This window comes from Lynx canadensis, chromosome A2 (genome assembly GCF_007474595.2).
Source record: "Lynx canadensis isolate LIC74 chromosome A2, mLynCan4.pri.v2, whole genome shotgun sequence".
NCBI classification, from domain to species: Eukaryota; Metazoa; Chordata; class Mammalia; order Carnivora; family Felidae; genus Lynx; species Lynx canadensis.
Genome location: NC_044304.2, coordinates 14,315,722 through 14,335,217, shown reverse-complemented (window position 1 = coordinate 14,335,217; position 19,496 = coordinate 14,315,722). Strand labels below are relative to the sequence as shown.

The following is a 19,496-nucleotide window of genomic DNA, read 5'->3' as shown; positions in this document are numbered from 1 at the left end:
CCATGGGAGGGGGGAGGGGCAGGGGGGTGGTCCCTGGAAAGGCAGGGAGGTCTGGGTCCCCCAGAGAAGTGGGAGTTCCCCTAGAATCAAGTCGTCTCCTGAGAGAAGCAAGGGTCCCCAGGGAATCAGGGGGCCCCGCAGAGACAGAACATCGCGTCGTCTCCTCAGAGAAGTTGCGGGGGGGGAGGGGGGTTCTCAGAGGGGCGAGGGTCCCTCAGTGAAGCTGGCGGTTCCTCAAAGACATGGGGGAAGGAAGGCTCCCCCGCAGAGGCAGGGGGTCCCTCAGAAAAGTGGAACGTCCATCCGGGAAGAAGCGCTCCCCTCAGAAAAGTGGGGGTCCCTCAGAGGACTTGGCATTTCTCCGAGGGGTGGAGTATCTCAGAGAGGTGGAGCCCCTCAGAAAACGGGGGGCCACTCAGAGAGATGGGGGTCCCTCAGAGAAGGGGGTCTCCGCTCAGAGAGGCGGGGTTCCCCTCAGACAAGGGGGTCCGCGCACCGGAGGCGGTCCCCTCAGAGAAGCGGAAGCCCCAGAGAAGCCCGGGGCACCGGAAGCCGGGGACCCGCCACCAGCGGCGCCGGCCCCTCACTCACCGAAGTTGCTCGGCGCCTCCGCGGGTGGCTGCTGGGCCCCGGGCGGCCTCGGGAGGCGGGGTCCGGTCCGGTCCGCTCAGGTCCCGCGGCGACGGCTCCCTCAGGTGGCGCCCGCGGCGGCGGCGGCGGCGGCGACAGGACGACAGACGGCCGACCGACCGACTGCGCGGGCGGCGCGGAGCGCGCTCGGGTGGCGGGGGTGCGCGTGCGCGCGCCGGGGCGCTGACCCCGGGCGGGAGGAGCCGCCGCGCCGCGCTCGGAGCCGCCGCTCGGTCTCGCCGCTCCTTCTCACACTGAAATTGCCCGCTTCGCAGCCCGGCTTCCCCGGTTGCTAGGCAGATTTCGCCTCGCACACTTCCGGGTTGAGGCGCGTCTCGTCGAGTGGCGGCGCCGCAGGCCAATGAGGTCCGGCCGAGGCTCTCGGGGTCCGCGCCCCACCGTGGGCGTGGCCAGCCTCACGACGGACAGTGCCGGACAGCCAATGAGTGCGCGAGCCGGCTGGCCCTCGGGATCGCGCCGGCGGCCTGGGCGGGCCCGAGGGGGTGGGGCGGCGTGACTGACAGGCGACCTGCCAATGGGAGAGTGGAGCGGGCCTCAGGGCCAGTCGCTGTTTTTCGGGGGCGGGGCTTCGGCTTCGGGGCGGGAACGCCAAGAGGGGCGGGGACTTGGGGACGCGTCAATTCTTGGCCGGCTCGCTCGGACCCCGGAGGGCGTTTCGGCTGGGCCGCCCGGCGGCCGACAACTGGCTGGGCAGGGGGTTCCCCGCAGTGCTCAGCAGGGGCGCCCCACCCACAATGCACCGGAGAGGGCCTGGGCAGGGCGGGTGTGGGGCGGTTACGCCGGGCGGTGGGCGGGGCCGCGTGAGGCGCGCTCGGAGGAGACTGGACAACCAGTGGCTCGGCCTTGTTCCCGAGGGGATTCTTTCCCCCTCTGCGCTCTTTTCTGACAAGAGTTGTGGGTTCGACTTCTTCTGAGAAGAATCCTGGAAATTCTTGTCCTTGGCCCCCGTTCTGAAGAGAATCTTCAGAATTCGTTTGCTAGCCCCCATTCTGAGGAGAATCCAGGAATCTTGCTCCTGGCCCCTCTTCTAAAGAGAATCTTGGAGGTTCTTGCTCTGGCCCTCTTCTGAGAAAAGTTTTGGCGATTTTTGCCTTGCCGACTTTTCTGCGAATTGCCAGGATGAGGATGACTTTGTAGATTCGCGACCCCTAGCTCTGTTTTCTCAGAAAATGTGTCGAGGTTTGGGCCCTTGACCCTTTGACTGAAGGGAATTTGGGGCACTCGGCCCACTGCCTTTCTTGGACAGTATTTGGGGGGCATACTCTGCCTCTTTTCTGAGCACTACTCGGGGCCACCGCCCTCTCCCTCCCTGACCCTCATCTCTGAAGATAGCTTGGGAAATTCCTACCTTGTATGTCCACACACAGTCCACCCCCACCCCCCCGCCACGCACGCACCAGAGGAGAAATTTGCAACTTCAAGCACCTCTTTCTCCAGAGCGGAATTGCAGGAGATTTTTGCCCCCTCATCCCTTTCACTAAAGAAATGTCAGGCAGTTGTGCTCCCTGAGGTTTTTCTAAGCAGTGTCCTTGTTGCAGTAACCGTTCCTTTTCCTGAGAAATGTGACCATCAGACTCTTCTTTCCTAGAAAATTCTGGGGAATTAAATACTTCCTTTTTGGAAAAGCTACCCATTTAGCGCGCTCTCTCTCTCTCTCTCTCTCTCTCTCTCTCTCTCTCTCTCTTTGAGAATATTTTTCTGTGCTGCTCTTTTACTCTTTCCCAAGGGTCAAATTTGTGGCCATTCCTGATTCTGTCCCCTGTTGAGCTCTTTGGGCCGTTTCCTTCTCTGCTGGGTGGGGCCCTTCCAGGAAGCATTCCTGCTTCCCACCCACCCCCCAGACAAAATTCATCAGTCACTCAAACTGCAGTGTTTGCACCCCTGCTGTAGCCTGTACCATGGCCCACCAGGCATCTTCCCGCTGTTAATCTGAACTCACTCGTTGGCTGATTTCCCCCTCAAAGAACCTATCTTTAGGAAACCTGGCTGGCTCGGTTGGTAGAGCATGCCAGTCTTGATCTCACGGTATTGAGTTCAAACCCACGTTGGGTATAGAGATCACTTAAAAATAAAATCTTTTAAAGAACCCAGCTTTGGGGCACCTGGCTGGCTCAGTCGGGAAAGCATGCAACTCTTGATCTCGCGTCATGAGTTTGACGTCCCACTGTGGGTGTGGAGATTACTTACTTGTAAATAAACAACAACAAAAAAGAACCCAGCTTTGCTCTTAGTAGACAACCAAAACTACCATTGAATCAAAGGGGTGAAGAAGGCAGCAATGAGAAAGACCCACAAACACTGTGAGGAGTCAACATGGCAAACTCTGATCTCCCCCACTTTGTGCACACAAATGCGCAAGGTACCGAGATACCTGAATTATATATAGGATGGAACTTGTGAGCCAAGATGAATGCAGTAAAGGGAAACAAGCCTGTCAGGCAAGACAGAATGTTGTACTAAAGATGTACCAAGATGTAGGAATGTGATTAAATGAGATAATGATGTGAAACTGTTTGTAAACCATGAAGCAGCAATGGAAAGGATTATTGTGTGGACTGACATTCCTGAAAGAAAAGTAAAGGATAAATTCTGAGAGTCACAGGAATGGGAGGTTGGCAGACCAGTCCTGTGGAGCCTGATTCCCTGACTGAGCTCAGCCTGGACCCAAGTGGCAAGGGTGACAGAGTCCTTGGCTAGGGAAGGAAGTCACTGGAAACAAGATAATGTGTTCCCAGATCCCCTTGTTTGCACCTCTGTTGTAACAGTTCCCATATTCTGCAAGTGTCTGAGGCAGTCCGGGTGGACAATAAACACTCAGAACTTGGTGGCCAGCAGAGCTGCTGTTGAACCCCCAGGAGCTAGGCCAGTTACTTTCCTCAGCCATATCAGAAATGAGAGCACCAGTCTCTAAAGGTCGCACTGAGGAGTGTGAGCTCAAAATGCCTTGTACCGTGCGTGGTGCCCAGTAGGACTCAGGAGCTTTTCCTTTCATTCCAGCCACTAAGCAAGATGCTTCCTGAGAGCGGGGCTGCAGACTTATTCCTTTAAGTAACCCCTCAGCGTTATTATAGTTACTGAATTGAACTGGGATCAAAGAGCAGTTCAGCCTAGAAGGTAACTGTGACTTGTTCACCTCCCACTGCTACTTTATGGCCGGATCCTAAACTTGCATCGCCTTAATCTCACTTTGGGCCTATGTGCAGGAAAGGGGAGAAGAAGGGGGACCTATGAGTCCTTATGTCAAGCAGAGACATGTTGAGAACCAAAAACTTCCTGAGCCTTACTTCTCTCTGAGGCAAGCTGTGAGAAGGTTCTGGATACAGGTCTAGTAAGAGCAAAGGGCAAGTGAGGGACCATAATCAGGGTCAAGGCCACCGAAATTAACTTTGTCAAAGAGAGATTGCAAATGAAGTAAGGTTATTTCAGGGGAATCTGGTGTGATTTCCAGGCCAATCCTTAGAAATGTCAGGACCTAGTGGTGCCTGAGGGGCTCAGTCGGTTAAGCGTCCACCTTCGGCTCAGGTCATGATCTCGTAATCCGTGAGTTCAAGCCCCACATCAGGCTCTATGCTGACAGCTCGGAGCCTGGAGCCTGCTTTGGATTCTGTGTCTCCCTTTCTCTCTCTGCCCCTCCCCCCACTCATTCTCTCTGTCTCTGTCTCTCTCTCAAAAATAATAAATAAACATTAAAAAAATTTTTTTAAATGTCAGGGCCTATAATTACGTTTCACCTTTTTATTTTAAGAATGTACAGAATTTCTTTACTCTCTGGAAAAAGGCATTGCCTAGAGGCAGAGATGTTGGATTAAGGGATGTCCGTGAAGTCTGGAATCCTAAACGTAAAACGAAAACCTCATTTGGCTGGAAAATTGTATCCTGGAAGAGCCCAAGGCAAATGGACATTGATCAGAGGGAGCGAAATGCCCCACCAAAATGGATGACGTGAGCACAGCTTCTGACATAAAAAATGGAGAGAACATGTGATCCATACCAAGGATGGCTTTCCTTTCCACAGTGGTAACAGCGATTACATCTCTCTGCCTTGGATTGCATCTCTCTGCATCAAGGCGTGTCCCTTCCTAGGTCTGGGAAATCATGTGGGCAAACTGGCTAAGTGACATTCACATCCAAATAGGGAAACAGGAAGTGAGCCAGGTGACTTCACAGGCAGCAAGGAAGGCAGGGCCTCAGTGGTAGTTAGAAAAATGAGGGCCTGGTGGGTGCCAGCCTACAGAGACCCCCTATTGGTGTCATGGTCTCGGACAAGGTAGAGCGGCCACTAACAATGAAGAATGACAGCTGGTTAATTCCAGTGGGAAGGGACCTAAGCGCAAATGTTAAAGTCCTCTGATGGCACTCGATGACAGTGGCAGTTCAGGTGCCCAGAGCAAAGTGCCCTTCCATTATTGCCTTCTAAGATTGTTGGACTGCAAAATCCATTTGGGTTTGCCAAGCACTACTATGAGGTTCACATATGTGAATTGTTAATCTACTGAAACCTGCATCCTTTAGCAGATCCATTGGAATTCGCCTTGGCTCTCCCAGGGAAAAGATGATAAAAAGTCAGTGTCTGGTTCCAGAGAGAAATAGACACTACCAATTCAAGAGTTTGACCTGTCACCCTCCTGCTTCCCCAAGAGAAAGTCAGGTAGCACCTGAATTATCCAGGCTAGAAAATCTGGAATTAAGTCCAGATGGAGCCCAGGAGCCCTTTCTGCCTGGCTTTTTTAGTCTCTAGATCAAAAACCTGGACTCTAGTAACAAATCTTACCTGATTCTTATTGACATAATTAAATGGGATTAGTGATAACCCTTTGCTGAAGCAAAAAGTATTGTCTACACCTACATGCCTACAGCCCAGAAGACTACTAGCCCAAAAGGGTAACTTCCCCAACCAGGCATCAAAGTATTTCTGAGCAGGAGCAAGTTCATTTTAGACATGTGTGGCCACTTTGCATGCAAAGGGAGAAGCCAACTGCTGTGCTGGATGGAAAAGAGTTGCTTTACTGCCGCCAGTGGAGAATTCCCCTTGAGGTTCTGCGGAATCTGAAGGCCTTTAGCATCCCAGGCAAGCAGTTACACCTGAGCCTAAAACCCAGGTCAGGGGTTTCATTCTGCTGCATTTCAGAGCCTTCCCTTAACCTCTCTCTTCCTTGAGACAAAACAGTCCTGCGCCCTAGGACTGAAGTGACTCCCTGTCTGCCTCCAAGTGGCATGCATATCACACCTGTAGACCCGGCCTAAATGCTTTCATTCCCTTGCCATTCCTTCCTCCTGTCAGGCTGGTATCTAATCCTGCCACTAAAACCCTTCTCTCAAATTACTGAGAAGTCAGTGATTCCCCTCTTCTTGGTCCGCATTTTCCCCAACCTCCAGCGTCTAGAGGACACTCTGTACTCCTTGAAATGTCTTTCATGGCTTCTGGGGAACTTGCCTCTTCTGGTCTCCTGCTCAGTCTTCGTGCCAGTTTACCTGGAAATTCTGCCAGGCTGCTCCTGTCTTGCTACTCCTCTGTGCCCTCTGTGTTTCTTCAGAGAATGAATCCCTTCGAGGAGTGGAACTCTTAGGAGCTCCCAGATGTGTATTTCCAGTCAGCTTGACTTCCTATCTAGGATCTCCTTCCTTTCTACATGGGATGTGACTCAACCCCAACATCTGAACGTGGTCCAGACAAAATTTGATGTCTTTCTCTTTGATCCATTCTCCATTCTGTTTTTTCCCCCCAAACAAAAGTTCTCATATATTTATTACTGAACCAACCTACTAGTGCAGAAGCACAGAGACAAAGGGGAAAAACATTATTTTCCTAATAAAACATGTCCACCTGCCCAGAAAGAGTAGTGACCTTTTCAGTATGACATGGTAAGATGTTAGTGACCTTGAGACAGTATAACTATGTGTGCCGTCTCACAAGTGACTTATAGATTCAGTTTGGTTCTTCTCCAATGTCTCTTCTTAGAGTTATACCTGATTTTATCACTAATTTTCATCGAAACCCACTTGGGAATGGGATGAGTCTGCTTTTGTTTCTCAACCAGGAATCCCTTGATCCTGAAAGTCATGTAAGAAGACATGGCGAGACACAGGGGCGCCTGGGTGGTGCAGTCGGTTAAGCATCCCACTTCAGCCAGGTCACGATCTCACGGTCCGTGAGTTCGAGCCCCGCGTCAGGCTCTGGGCTCTGTCTCTCTCTGTCCCAAAAATAAATAAACGTTGAAAAAAAAAAAAAAAAGAAGACATGGCGAGGCACAGAGTCAATTACACACACCATAATGGCAGAGAAAAGGGAGAGGGAGCCCTATCCTTTAAACTAGTTAGCCTTTATCACTCTTTTCTTTTGCACGAACATCACTTTCCAGTGTCCTAGGCTGAAAGCTCTTAAATCTCTGGAGAGTTCTTTTTTTATTTTAAATTTACTTATTTATTTTGAGAGAGAGACAGAGAGAGTGGGTGGGGGAGAGGCAGAGAGGGAGAGAGAGAATCCGAAACAGGCTCCAGGCTCCGAGCTGTCAGCACAGAGCCCGACGCGGGGCTCAAACCCACGGACCGCGAGATCGTGACCTGAGACGAAGTCGGCCGCTCAACCGACTGAGCCACCCAGGCGCCCCCCCAAAACTTCCATTTTTAAGGAGGCTGGTATTGTATTGCTTTTGTGATTAAGAAGAAGATGTTTCTGAAACTTTCAGCACCGAAGGCTGAATCTTAGCTTGGCATTCAAAGTCCTCCTGTGGCCCTCCCTTCACTCCAGTTTCTCCCTGGGATGCGTCATTCTGGAATGATGCCTCACAGCAGTATCACCTTATCCACACCTTTTCCGTGGTTTCAGTTACTCGTGGGCAAATGATGGTCTGGACGTAGACGATCCTCCTTCTGAGGTATTGTCAGAAGGTCAACAGTAACCCAATGCTGTGTCACAGTCCCTACGTCCTTCACCTCACTTCATCTCATTGTGTATGAATTTTATCATCTCACATCATCACAAGAAGAAGGGTTAAGTACAATACAATAAAATATTTTGAGAGAATGTGAAAGAGACACCACATTCACTTAACTTTTATTACATTGTATTGTTATAATTATTCTATTATTAGTTATTGTGCCTTGCTGTGCCTAATTTATAAATTAAACTTTATCATAGGTATGTATATAGAGCAAAATCCATAGTATATATAGGGTTCAGTACTATCTGTGGTTTCAGGCATCCATTGGGTGTCTTGGAATGTATCCCCCATGGGGATACATTAATCAGCACAAAATGCCCCTCTCTGGACTCCATGGGACATTAGAATGCCCCCAAGATATCAATAGGGATTCTACGATTAATTTCTCTGTTAAATTATTTTGTCAGCTACAGGATTTCGCTAAACCTTTACTATTGATAATGGATGTTATTGTGGTATATTGCAAACTTCCTTGACCATGTGATCTGTTTTCTTTTATTCTAAGAACACCCATCAACATCTTGGCGAACTCACAGTCGGTAGAACGTTGTTTATGATTTGAAAAGGGCTGGTTCAGCATGCTGCCCTTGGCTAAGCCAGCTTTTGCCTCCCTCACTACATCTCCCTCTCTTAGTAGTTGTGTGGGGTCAAGGAATAGTGCCCCATTTGGGAGGGGATACAGCTGAGGTTCAGGGTTTTTTATTCGGCCGGGGTCACAAATAAACAAAACCAGAACCTAGGTCTGAATTCCCATCCTGAAATCTTTGCAATTGTCTGCTTTCTCCCCAAAGTCTTCCTGGCCACCTCAAACTAGAGCCGGGCGTGGTCACAGCTCTTTGGGCTGCAGCATGGAGAGGCAGGAAGGTCCAGAGTGAAGGACGAAATCCTCGACTCCAGCCAAGGCTTTCCACCTGCGGAGGCCATGAGTGTGTTGGTGACTAACGTTTTCTGTTCATAATCCTTTAGTTTTTGTGCATTTAAAAAAAATTTTTTTAACGTTTATTTATTTTTGAGACAATGCAAGAGACAGAGTGGAAGCAGCGGAGGGGCAGACAGAGGAGGACACAGAATCTGAAACGGGCTCCAGGCTCTAAGCTGTCAGCCCAGAGCCCGATGCGGGGCTCGAACTCATGAACCGTGAGATCATGACCTGAGCCGAAGTCGGACGCTTAATGGACTGAGCCACCCAGGCCTCCCTGTTTCTTTCTTTTTTATCTCTAGTACATAATATATTCCCAGAGAATAGAACCACATTCCTCAATATACACATAATAAATACACACACGCAGTTAATCTACCCATGGTCAATTACCTATAAACATTAAATTCTTGAGTCACCCACAATTTCTTAATGCCTCTTCATTTCTCTCCTCTGTGTCCCCTCTTCGAGTAGATAATCCTATGTTGGATATCCCAGAGAAGAAGTTAAGAAATCAGCTAGTCCCCCTCCTACATTTCCCAAGTGAGGAGTACGCAGAGAGGGTACAACTTAGCTTGACAACAAAGCAAGGACCAAGCCGCTCTCTGGGCTGAGCCTGACTGAGTCTTAAAGGCCAGAAATTCACTGCACCTTCATGGTCGTTTAAACTCCAGGAGCAGAACAGGCAGCTTGGGGATCCGGGGTTTGGACTCCTGTCTTGGGCGGAATTCGGCAGTCCCCAAGGAGCTCTGAGCACTCAGGAATCATGCCCTAAAGGTCTCACGTGTGCCTTAGCGAAAGAAGTTTCCCTGTCACTGCTGAGCTGCCCCCGTCCTCCATGTTAAGGCCTTTGGGCCAGTCTGTGGGGAAGCAGCCGGCCATCAGGGCTCCCAGACTGGGCCAGGCTTGTCCTTCCTGTTGCTCAGCCTCTGACACATCTCATCACCAAGGCTCTGGGCTTCTTCATGAGAATTTCCTTCTGGATTGTTGCCGAAGCATAGACAAGAGAGCCGGGAGAAAGAGATTTCCCCCCAGACATGTAAATACTATAGAAACAGATCTGTGCAGCACAGAGTCTCCTCTCTTTCCCCTGCAGACCTACATGGGGCTGGCAGTGGACAGATGGCAAGGTGAGCATTTCAAGGATGGCCTGGCATGAAAAAGGACACGTAGTGCCTCCACCTTAGTTTGTCCTTTCGGTTTTAATCTTTCAAAAGTTCACTCCTTTGTTCAAGGACAAAGGCACCAGGAGGAGGCATCTCTCTCTCTCACTCCAAATTTCAGGCCTCCTGTCTCCTTGCCCACAGGCTGTGACATCAGGCTCTTTCATGTCCCTCCAGGGGGGTTCCAGTCCATATGCAGACATATGAGGCCCACTTTTGATTTTGTGCACACACAGAGGTACAGTCAGTCCATAGGCTCTGATCTCTTAAATTGAAAGCAAGTGGTCTGGCGAGCGATGCTTCTCACCACAGACTCAAGTAACCAACCTCAATTAGTGATTCAGAACTGTCCTGGGGGTGGAGGGGTTGGTTCCAGCCTCTAGAATGTTCCTGAGAACGAAGCAGCTTGCTGTCCAACAGAGAAAGCTCTAGAAGCCCCTGCACTGGGGCCTTCCAAGGAGGGGAGAATTCCTAGGATACTTGGAGCAGGGGTATTTATTTCTACATGTCCTGGGTTGGGAAAACCTGAACCACAGCTTTTGCCTAGCTTTAGAGACTAATTTACCTTCTTACTAATTTTACTAATCTTACTAATCTAGGAGTTCCCTAGAACCACCTGGTCTTGGAAACCTTCATCCCTGCTCCAGGCGATGCTGAGAGCCAGGAGCTAGGAGCATAGGGAGAGATGGGGTTGGGGTAGGAGCTTCAGTATAAGGCCCAGGTTCCCCATTGGAGTTGTCACCCATCGCTACTCAGAGGCCTGTGATCACCTGTCTGGATGCGGTGGTGAGTGAGTCGAGTGGGAAGGGACAGACTGACAGAGAAGCGAGCGAGGTAATTTCAACTACCGATGATGAGGATGAAAAGTAGTCAAGGGTGTGACACAGTGACTGGCCAAGGCAGGAGCCATGGGCTTGCAAGCAGGTGGATTTGAGCGGAGACCCGGGAAACGAGCCTTCTGGGCAGAGGGGAATAGTAGGTGCCACCGTCCTGAGGTGGCACCAAGTACGGGACAGAGAGTGGCCGGCAAGCCTGTGCGCAGGGATGAGGTGGGAGAGGCTGGGAGGAGGTGAGCTTTTACTCTGATGGGAAGAAGGAACCATCCTGCAAGGCACCGTGAGCTCTGTTTCCCACCGGTAAAATTCTCGTTATTTGGATTCCGTAATCTTCCAGCTCTCTGGTTTCAGGCCTACACTCCCTTTATTCAAAGATCTTATTGAGCCTCCAGGGTGGCCAGACCTAACAAATGAAAACATATGACGCCCAGTCAGATTTGAATGGCAGATCAGTGATGGACAGTCCTTTAGTATAAATCTGAGAATGGGGGCGCCTGGGTGGCGCAGTCGGTTAAGCGTCCGACTTCAGCCAGGTCACGATCTCGCGGTCCGTGAGTTCGAGCCCCGCGTCGGGCTCTGTGCTGATGGCTCAGAGCCTGGAGCCTGTTTCAGATTCTGTGTCTCCCTCTCTCTCTGCCCCTCGCCCGTTCATGCTCTGTCTCTCTCTGTCCCAAAAATAAATAAACGTTGAAAAAAAAAAATTAAATCTGAGAATGGCAGAAATCTGCCATGTGCCAGGCCACCGCTAGGAGTCAGTCCGGGTTCGCGTAGTCCACGCCACGTGACCCCACAGCCTGGTGCCTTTGGGGGAGCTGGTCAGATATAAAGGTGAGAATCTGGCGTGCCTTGGGAGAGAGGGATGAACGAGCTTCAAAAATCCACGTTGGCCCCAAGCTGTGAACCTGACTTGCTGATTCTTTTGGGTCCCCCGACTCTTGTTAAATGGCCACATAGCATTCATCGGAATGCCTCTGGTGTTCCCTGCATCACAAACGCGTATCGTGTTGTCTCCCGTGTCTCCGATGGATCTAGGTTCTGGCCTTTTTCGCGAGAGTTAAGAGACGGAACGGGAGTGTGTTCAGCGCTCACCCACTGTCCTCACTGGCTGTGATCACCAAGGTAAGGTGTGGGTGTCCTGTAACCAGGCCAACCACAAGTGTGGCCCGTGACCATTTCAGGACATGGTCGGGGAGGGGTAAATAATCCCTGGAAAATAATCTCCTTAAGGTTTGGGGTCCGAGGAGAACTAGATGCCGAGAGGGAGAAACAGATCCTGTGAATGAGGGATTTGGGTGTGGCCCAGCTGGGACTTCCTTCTGTTGGCACCAGAAGGCAGAGGAATGTTCTGGAGGCAGGAAGAACTTCTTCAAGAGATGAATTCCCTTTCCCTTGGGAGGGGGCAGCTCAGGAAACAGTGTGGTAGCTGCTGGGCTGGGTGTTAGGAGCACTTGGATAAGGAACTTGGCACTGAGGCATCTGCTCTGGTTGGTTTGTGGTGATGTCCGAAATGCCCTGACCCCCGTCACCTGCTGTTGGCGTCCGCGTTATACCAGCGGGGGGGAGGGTCAGCGACCCCATCTTTGTTATTGTCACTATCCGACCACCCCCCCGTGCACATTTGGCCCCGTCTGCGTCATCCCCACCCCCCGCTTGTTTCTGGGAGATAGGCGTGAGTGTGGTGGGGGGGAGAAGGACCTGAGGGGACCCAGGGACTTGATCTTTCTTCTGGAAATGGGGGCTCGGCCGCTTTCTCCATCCATCAGTGTCCTCCTGGAGATGGCCCAGCGTCAGCTGTACTCAGGGTACTGTGGGTGGCAGCTCCTGCTCTTCAGAGTGCCATAGGAGGGCTGGCAGCCCCAGTGCCCACCCAGTACCCTCTTCTGAGTAGCCGGGCAGGAGGGCCGGTCCACGCCCTCTCCAAGACAGTCCTGGTGTCTGCGTCGCAGAAGTTGAAACGTCGGCCGGCTCTGACTGGCTGGTTGAGGGAGGTCTCCCCTCTGTCCCGTCACTGTGCCTCCCACCTGTCCCCTGGTTTACCATCCTACAGGGTGCTGCTCTCCTCTCTCAAGTGGGACGGGGCTCACTCCTACTTGAGGCCCATTGTCAGACTCCTGGCAGAATGGCCACTCCCTGAGGACAGGGACTTTGCCTGATATGGCTCCTGCTGTGGCCCCAGCACCCAGCAGCGAGTAGATACCAAATAAATGTTTGGCAAGTAAATGAGGGAATGGTGTAGCCCTAATACCTGGAGAACCCTGGGGGTCAGCATCCCCGATCCCACAGGATACAGGAGAGGAACTGAGAGCCCCTGTGGGGGAGGCTATTCCACATCCCCGCAATCGAGGACAAGGCCTGGCCTCGCCGGGGACTGGTAACCTCCAGCCCATCCTTCCCAGCTGCAGCCGGACTCCAGTCGGCCCTACCAGGTGGGAACACTGCTCAGGCCGCCATGCCCCCTGGTGGCAGAGGATGGAGCAGCCCGAGCTGCCCACAGCAACTGGTGACACATGCAGATGAAGACAGAGTGGGAGATACACTTCCGGTTCAAAGTGATACTTCTGAGCAGTTTGTACTTAACCCTTTAGGGGAGCATGTGCGAGCAGAGCTCTACGGCAGCAGAACATGTTCGGGACCACACACTCGCTCTGGACCGAGTCTGCCTGATTCCATGGATGCACACGGAGCTTGGATTCCATGTGGCACAGACGCTACGTATACGGATTCGTGGTCAGGAAGGACACTCAAAGCAAAACAAACACATGCTGACGAAGTGGCCCGTCTCTAGAGAGCTGTGTTTCGGAGAGCTTTTCAGCGTCTCTGAGACGGGGATGGGGCAGACGGTGCTCTCTCGCTCACAAACTCCTAATCTAGCGTAAGAACACTGTGATTTTAAAAAAATGACGTTCGTTGTAGCAGCTGTTAATGTACTGGGAGTCTTGTATTTCTCACACAGCAACGCTACAATAGTCTTTTGAACTCTTTTCTGATCCTTGAAAAAAGTACCCAAAATATCAAAGGTAGTAAGGAAGTCAAAATAACATGGAATTTTCCCGTCCAATTGCGTTGTAGGCTCACTTCGTGAGCATGACTTTGGGGTGAAATAAGCTTTTAAACTCTTCGGCAATGCTCCTCCTCCCCTTCCCCTGGCCCTCTGGGGCCTGGAAGCAGCACTTAGAGGGGATGGGGGGTGAGGGAGTGGAGCTCCCTCGCCCTCCCAGCCCGTCCCTTGACCCAGGTGGAGTGGACAGCCCACCCTCCTCTGACCCCAGTAGCACTTTGGCCTCTTGTATCCAGTTGACAACTTTGAGCTGACTGGGGTTTACCAACATCGTTCAAATCAAGGAAGCCATGTCAGATGCTGGACAGACGGGACCATAGACGCAGGGCTGCCTGCCTCTCCTTGAAGAGCCTTCTTTGTGGGGGAACGTCAACCTGACACACTCAGCTAGGTCAAAGGGGGAAGCCAACATACACCGTGAACGTTTCAATTCCCAGAACCCCCAGTGCGCATTGGCCTGGGGGTGTGAAGTTCATAACCCCCTGCCGTATAGTAGGGTCCTGTTGGCATTTCTGGGGGGTGGGGGCGACCCAGGCACAGGGACGGAGCATGCTGACACCCACAGACAACGTAGGCAGGTGTCCACAGTGGCACCTGCCAGTCCTGCCTGTGCTCTTCCTCTGGGGCTGTCCTGTGGACTTGATGACATGTGCCGGGCCCGAACTGGGACATTCCTGGCTGATGCCGGACTGCTGAGCGGAGCAGCCGCAGGGAGAGTGCCCCTGGCATGGGGACAGGTGGGAGCAAGTGCAGAATGTTCCAGGATCATTCAGGGAGGAGGCTGGACAATATCCAGGTGGGAGATGTGACTGTGACTTGGGGACGGGCAGTGGAGATGGCCAGAAATGGGTGGAGTGACAGGCAGGATGTCTGAGGACCGGGGTGTGTGTGGAAGGACAACTAGTGACCCCCTACCCTGGCCACTCAGTGCTTGGGCCAGCTGCCCTCGCCATCTGCTGGCCTCTGTGAGGCCCACTCCCGTCCTCCCCCTCCTCCCGTGACCACTTCCTGGGTGTGTCGGTCATCCACGTCCCAAGTGTGTCCTTCACCCCCGCAGAGCTTCTCCATACCGTGTCCGTTTGTGCTGACCAGTTTTGCTGACGGGAGCCCGCCTGGCTTTACCTGAGAGGTTCCCCCCAAATCTAGGACTCCAGCAGCCATTCTTTGTTCATCATTATCTGGCAATTTGGGGAAAATTCTCTGGGAAGTGGTTTATTCAACCAGGGCGTTGTGCTGCAGCCCCCAGATGAGCCTACTTCCCGTGAAACAGTGGCCATCTCGGGACCGGCTTGCTAGTCGCATGTGATTCACTCCCAGCTGGTGGCCACGTGTCTGCTGGCGGGTAGTTTTGTCACCTGGTGGATTTGTGGCTGTGCTCTGGTTGGGTGGGCTCAGGTTGTGATTCCTGCAGAGAGGCTGGGAGGCTCAAGGTGGAAAAAAACGACGTCCAAGCCAACGATAGGGCAGGCAGAGTCCACCCCAAGTGACAAAGCCATTTATGGCTGGGTTGTTGGGGATGGAGCAGAGGGGGGGCAGGCGTCAACAATGGGGGTGGTGGGGCCACCGTGCTGCAGTGGGGAGTTCTTCCTGGCAGGGCTGTGTGGAGTCACTGACACACCTAGTGGCCCGTGGTCCTGCCTTGGGACCATGGCCCAAAAGAAAGCTCAGACATGCTCCTAGGAGCGAGCAGTTGAGACCACCTTGGTGTTACTGTGGGGCATAGTGATGAGACCAACACGAGGGCCTTGACACAGTGTGGGTGGCAGCCAGGCACCATCCCTGCATGTTAATAACAAGACACGACCCAAGAAAATCAAAAACACATGTTGAAACAAAAATGTGTAGGGGACATCCACAACAGCAGCACTCCTCAAGAGCCACAAGGAAGAAGCAACCCAAACACCTATCGACGGACGAATGGATAAACAAACCGGTCCATCCATACAGTGGAATATTATTCAGCTTTAAGGAATGAAATTCTGGTTCATGCTACAATGTGGACGATCCTTGAAGATACGTTGGGTGGAAGAAGCCAGACACAAAAGGCCACGTGTATGATCCCATTTATATGAAATGTCCAGAACAGGCAAATCCAGAGACAGAAAGCAGATTAGTGGCTGCCAGGGGTTGGGGGAGGGGGAATGGGATTGAGAGTTAATGGGGACAGTATTTCCTTTTGAGGGGATAAAAACGTTCTTGAACTAGACAAGTGTTGGTTGTACAACACCGTGAATGTACTTAGTGCCATTGAATTGTACACATTAAATGGCTAATTTTATGTGACTTTCATGTCAAAAAAGAGAAGAAAAATTGAAAAACAAAGAACAATCCCAAACCCTGTGTTTTCTAAGAACACAGGAAATAGGACACTAGGTGAATAAGCAAGTGCGTCTGTGGTAAGAGCCAGGGAGGCACAGGCAGCGCTGTGGACCAAATGTTTGATGTCTATGGGGTCCCCTCTCCTCCAGGTGGGGTGTTCTGGAGGAACATCATCAGTAGAAGAGAAGACTCAGGTTTCCACTAGGTCCTCCAGTCCAGGGGATGGGGCTTTGCATCCTCACACCTGTTGGTTAGCAGAACTCCCCGACGCCCACTCGTCTAGTGGCCCTGCTAGCCCGGCCAGAGGGTGAGAGCCCATCTCTGGAGTAGTGCACACAAGGGACAGATAACACGACAAAGATAAAGCAAGTGATGGCTCCTGCAAATTATTTTACTTTGAATATACAGGAAAAGAAATCCAAAAACGGGAAGCTATGTTCTATGGTTACGTCTTTTAAACAATGTTTTGTATTTACAAAAACTTTTTTCCTGATTAAAAGCACCAGCTGAAGTTACAGGCTGCTAAAACCAGAAGATATTACAAACCCATTAAAAGACATTATGCCAAACATACTTCTTAAAAACCCTTAACAGAACAGAGACAATGCAATCAACAAATGCGACCCACTGCACCAGGCAGCCCTTATCTGATTTCCTTGCCAGTGTTCCCAATAAGTGGGGTGGAGCTCTTACCCCAGGGAGAGGACCCTCGCTTCACCCATGGGTGACTGCAAAGACCCAGCAGTGGGGAGGCAGCAGCGTGTGTACCCGGAACCCAGCATCTCCTGGACCAGCCCCCAGACCCTGAGGACCACAGGAGGGAGTGGAAGGGGCACACAAGAGTCTGGCCAGCTTTCAGTAATTTACCTGCCAACAGGAATCTTTCTGCTGCTCCCTCCCTTGCACCGCTGTGCACGGAAAGGCTTGGGACTTTTCACTTATCTATTTTTTCTGAATACTTAGCTATGAGTGTGTAAGGTCTCCCTGGGTGATCACTTGCTGCCTGTCTTAAATTCTTATGATTGAGTGAAAAACTGAGAGGCACTCAATTCGGATTCACAAGAAAGTACTATGACAGCTTTATGTAACCAAAAGATGCTACAGCAAAGGGAAAGTTCAAAGCTTGCACGCGCATAAATGCATGTACACGCAGTCTGGCTTCCATAAAGCTAGAGTGGAATATTAAACACGGAGTACTGAATTCTTAGCTGTAAACATAAAAACTTATCCTTAACTTTACATGAACATAGATAACAGGGTGGTCATTAAACATACTTTAACATCAGAACAGATGTTAAGTTTTGAGGTTCTTATTTCAACTGCTCTACATAAAAAAATGCCCTAGAAGCAAAGAAAGGCTTAAATAAATATGAAGAGACAAACATGTACAGTGTGATTGAAGAAGTAATGAGGGTCTGGAGAGGTCATACAGTGCGGGGTCCAGGCCAACGGGGGCAGCTCATTACGGTAAGAGGGGGCTCTGTCCCTTGGGTGGAGGGGAGGGCCTAGAGGGTACCCTTGAGGGGGGAGGAAGACAGGACAGGACAACTTGTGGCCACATGTCATACCCTCTTTTGTAGGCCTCATGGGCCCGGGAGGGTCAGCCAAAAAGGGGGCCCTGAGCAGCATGGGACAGTGCTAGGCTCTCCTGAGTGATCCAGGATGCCACAGAGATGGTGGGTCCTTATAGGACAAGTCCCGGCCAGCCCATGCCTCCAATCAGCAGTTCACTTTGCATGCCTGTCACTGGCTTCCCACGTGGGCAGCAAGGGCCTGATGCTGGCCTGGTAAGGGCAGTGGCCCAGCGCAGGGAGGTCTGCTGACAGCCCTGCTTGTGGCTAAGGCACACCCAGGCCTCAGGGCCTGAGCAGCTGACCTGAGTGATCCCAGTGTTCCTTCTGTCAGACACTGAGGCTTCGAGAAGCAGCCCTCACAGTGCAAGGGTAACAAGATGCAAACTAACAAGCCACCCTGACTAGCAAGACCACTCACCATTCCTCTGGGGAGACGCTTCGAGGCACCGCTTCCAGGCACCGGAAGCTGGAGGAGGTGGCTACCTCGACTGCCCCCAATGCCACCATCACCGCTGGGGTACCTCCTCGACTATCCAAGAGGAGCACAGAACTGAGCACGGTTGTCTGAGCCTGGCAGAGCCTCCTGGGGTCCAGCTCAGGAAGAGGTTTCAGTGCTGTCCCAAGACCCAAGGCAGGCAGGTCACCTCATCCTCCCTCCTGAGAGCAGGGCGAGGGACCAGGGGAACCGCTGTCTGCTCGCCACCTGAGCTCCAGGCGTCTGCGGACACCACAGAGCTGCCAGGAAGCAAGGCCCTTCTTCCTTCGGGCACCCTGAGGTGGGCTAAGGAGGGTCCCCTCCCTTCTCCTCTGCTCCTGCCCAGCAGCATGGATGCTGACGGGGGAAGGTAGCTGATGCACACACTAAGAGTCTCAGCCCCCAGCTCCAGCTCTGTGAATCACCACACACGCGCACACACACACACACACACATGCACACCCGTGTCTACAAGAATGTGCTCCTCCATGGCTGGACACTGAATCCAGTCAAGGTACAGATGTTTGGAAGCCGAGCTCCTGGGTCCCCCAGGGTTCCCGATCAGAGGCCCTGGCTGTCAGATGGGGGCGGAGAGGACACTGGACAGAAAGGCAAGCTGGGAAAAGTGTCATGGTGGGATGTGCATTTTTGTCCCTGACACATGCCATTACTTCTTCCCTCCAATTTTGGGGCAGAAACTGGCGTTTTGCCTCTGGGCTCTGGAAGTTGCTGTGAGCAGAGGAAACACTCCAGCCAGGCACGGAGGCCCAGGCGATGGAAGTCATGTGGCAATGCACCAGTGGTACCACCCACCCTGGCAACTGGCACCCCAGTCCCCTGCCCAGACACGTTCCCTTAAAGGCGTGACTCAGACGTGGAAGCAGAACTGGCAATTCAAGTCCACTTTAAAAGATGGCTCTGGAAAGTTGGCTCCAATATCCCACCTGCAAGCCTCAGCACTGGGGGTCTTGTTACACGGTGGGAATGGCTGGCCAGCCCTTCCTGGGAGGGCGGAATCAGCACCGCACACTCCATAGGGACTTGGAAGCTCTGGAGACAGTCAGGAAGGAAGCCTGGGGACACACACTCCAGCACACCTCCAAGGAAAGCTCAAGTGCCATCTGGAAGGAAGTAGGGGACACACTGGACCCCACAGAGTCCCCGAGAAGCTGGGTGGCTCCCTTCAGGAGCCTCACAGGAGGCTGGCCAGGCTCGTATTGGGTCCATTCTGAGCTTGGAACTGCACGGGAGGTGGGCCATCCGTCCACTGCAGAGAGGAGAGAACACACGGGCGAGGAGCAGGGGTGTAACGGGCTGCGTGTCTGCCCTGGACTGCTGCCCTCTTTGGGCTGGCCGCCCAGCCAGGGCCCTCTGTCCTCCACACGTGAGTCAGCGGAGCCCCTGGGAAGCACCCTACATCACCCACTTGGGTGACTGGTGCTGTCTTTCCGATCTGAGGGGGCTCCTGAGGTGAGGCTGAGTTAGGGATTATTGGGAGACGTGCAAGGAGATGGCAGCCAAGCGTGTACGTCCCTCCTCAGGGAACAAGCCCCCTGGGTG

General features: G+C 52.3%; 3 protein-coding genes across 6 annotated transcripts in view; all 3 read right to left on the bottom strand.

The window, feature by feature from the left end:
- GATAD2A (GATA zinc finger domain containing 2A) overlaps positions 1-678 on the bottom strand; it is a 105,156-nt gene extending 104,478 nt beyond the window's left edge. For all 3 annotated transcript variants that reach the window (XM_030305319.1, XM_030305351.1, XM_030305341.1), the window contains exon 1: positions 592-678. The gene's annotated coding sequence lies outside the window, so the exon portion shown is untranslated. The remainder of the gene's footprint in view (positions 1-591) is intronic.
- A 5,891-nt stretch (positions 679-6,569) lies between these two features.
- On the bottom strand, positions 6,570-6,725 carry LOC115499910 (60S ribosomal protein L39-like). Its single transcript, XM_030294160.1, has one exon. It carries the CDS (start codon positions 6,723-6,725, stop codon positions 6,570-6,572), a length of 156 nt encoding a protein of 51 aa, XP_030150020.1.
- Positions 6,726-16,257: 9,532 nt separating this feature from the next.
- The window catches only part of MAU2 (MAU2 sister chromatid cohesion factor), a 30,591-nt gene continuing 27,352 nt past the window's right edge, over positions 16,258-19,496 (bottom strand). For both annotated transcript variants that reach the window (XM_030305282.1, XM_030305292.1), the window contains exon 19: positions 16,258-19,203. In XM_030305282.1, the coding sequence (XP_030161142.1) occupies positions 19,129-19,203 (75 nt within the window). In that variant the 3' untranslated portion in view covers positions 16,258-19,128. The remainder of the gene's footprint in view (positions 19,204-19,496) is intronic.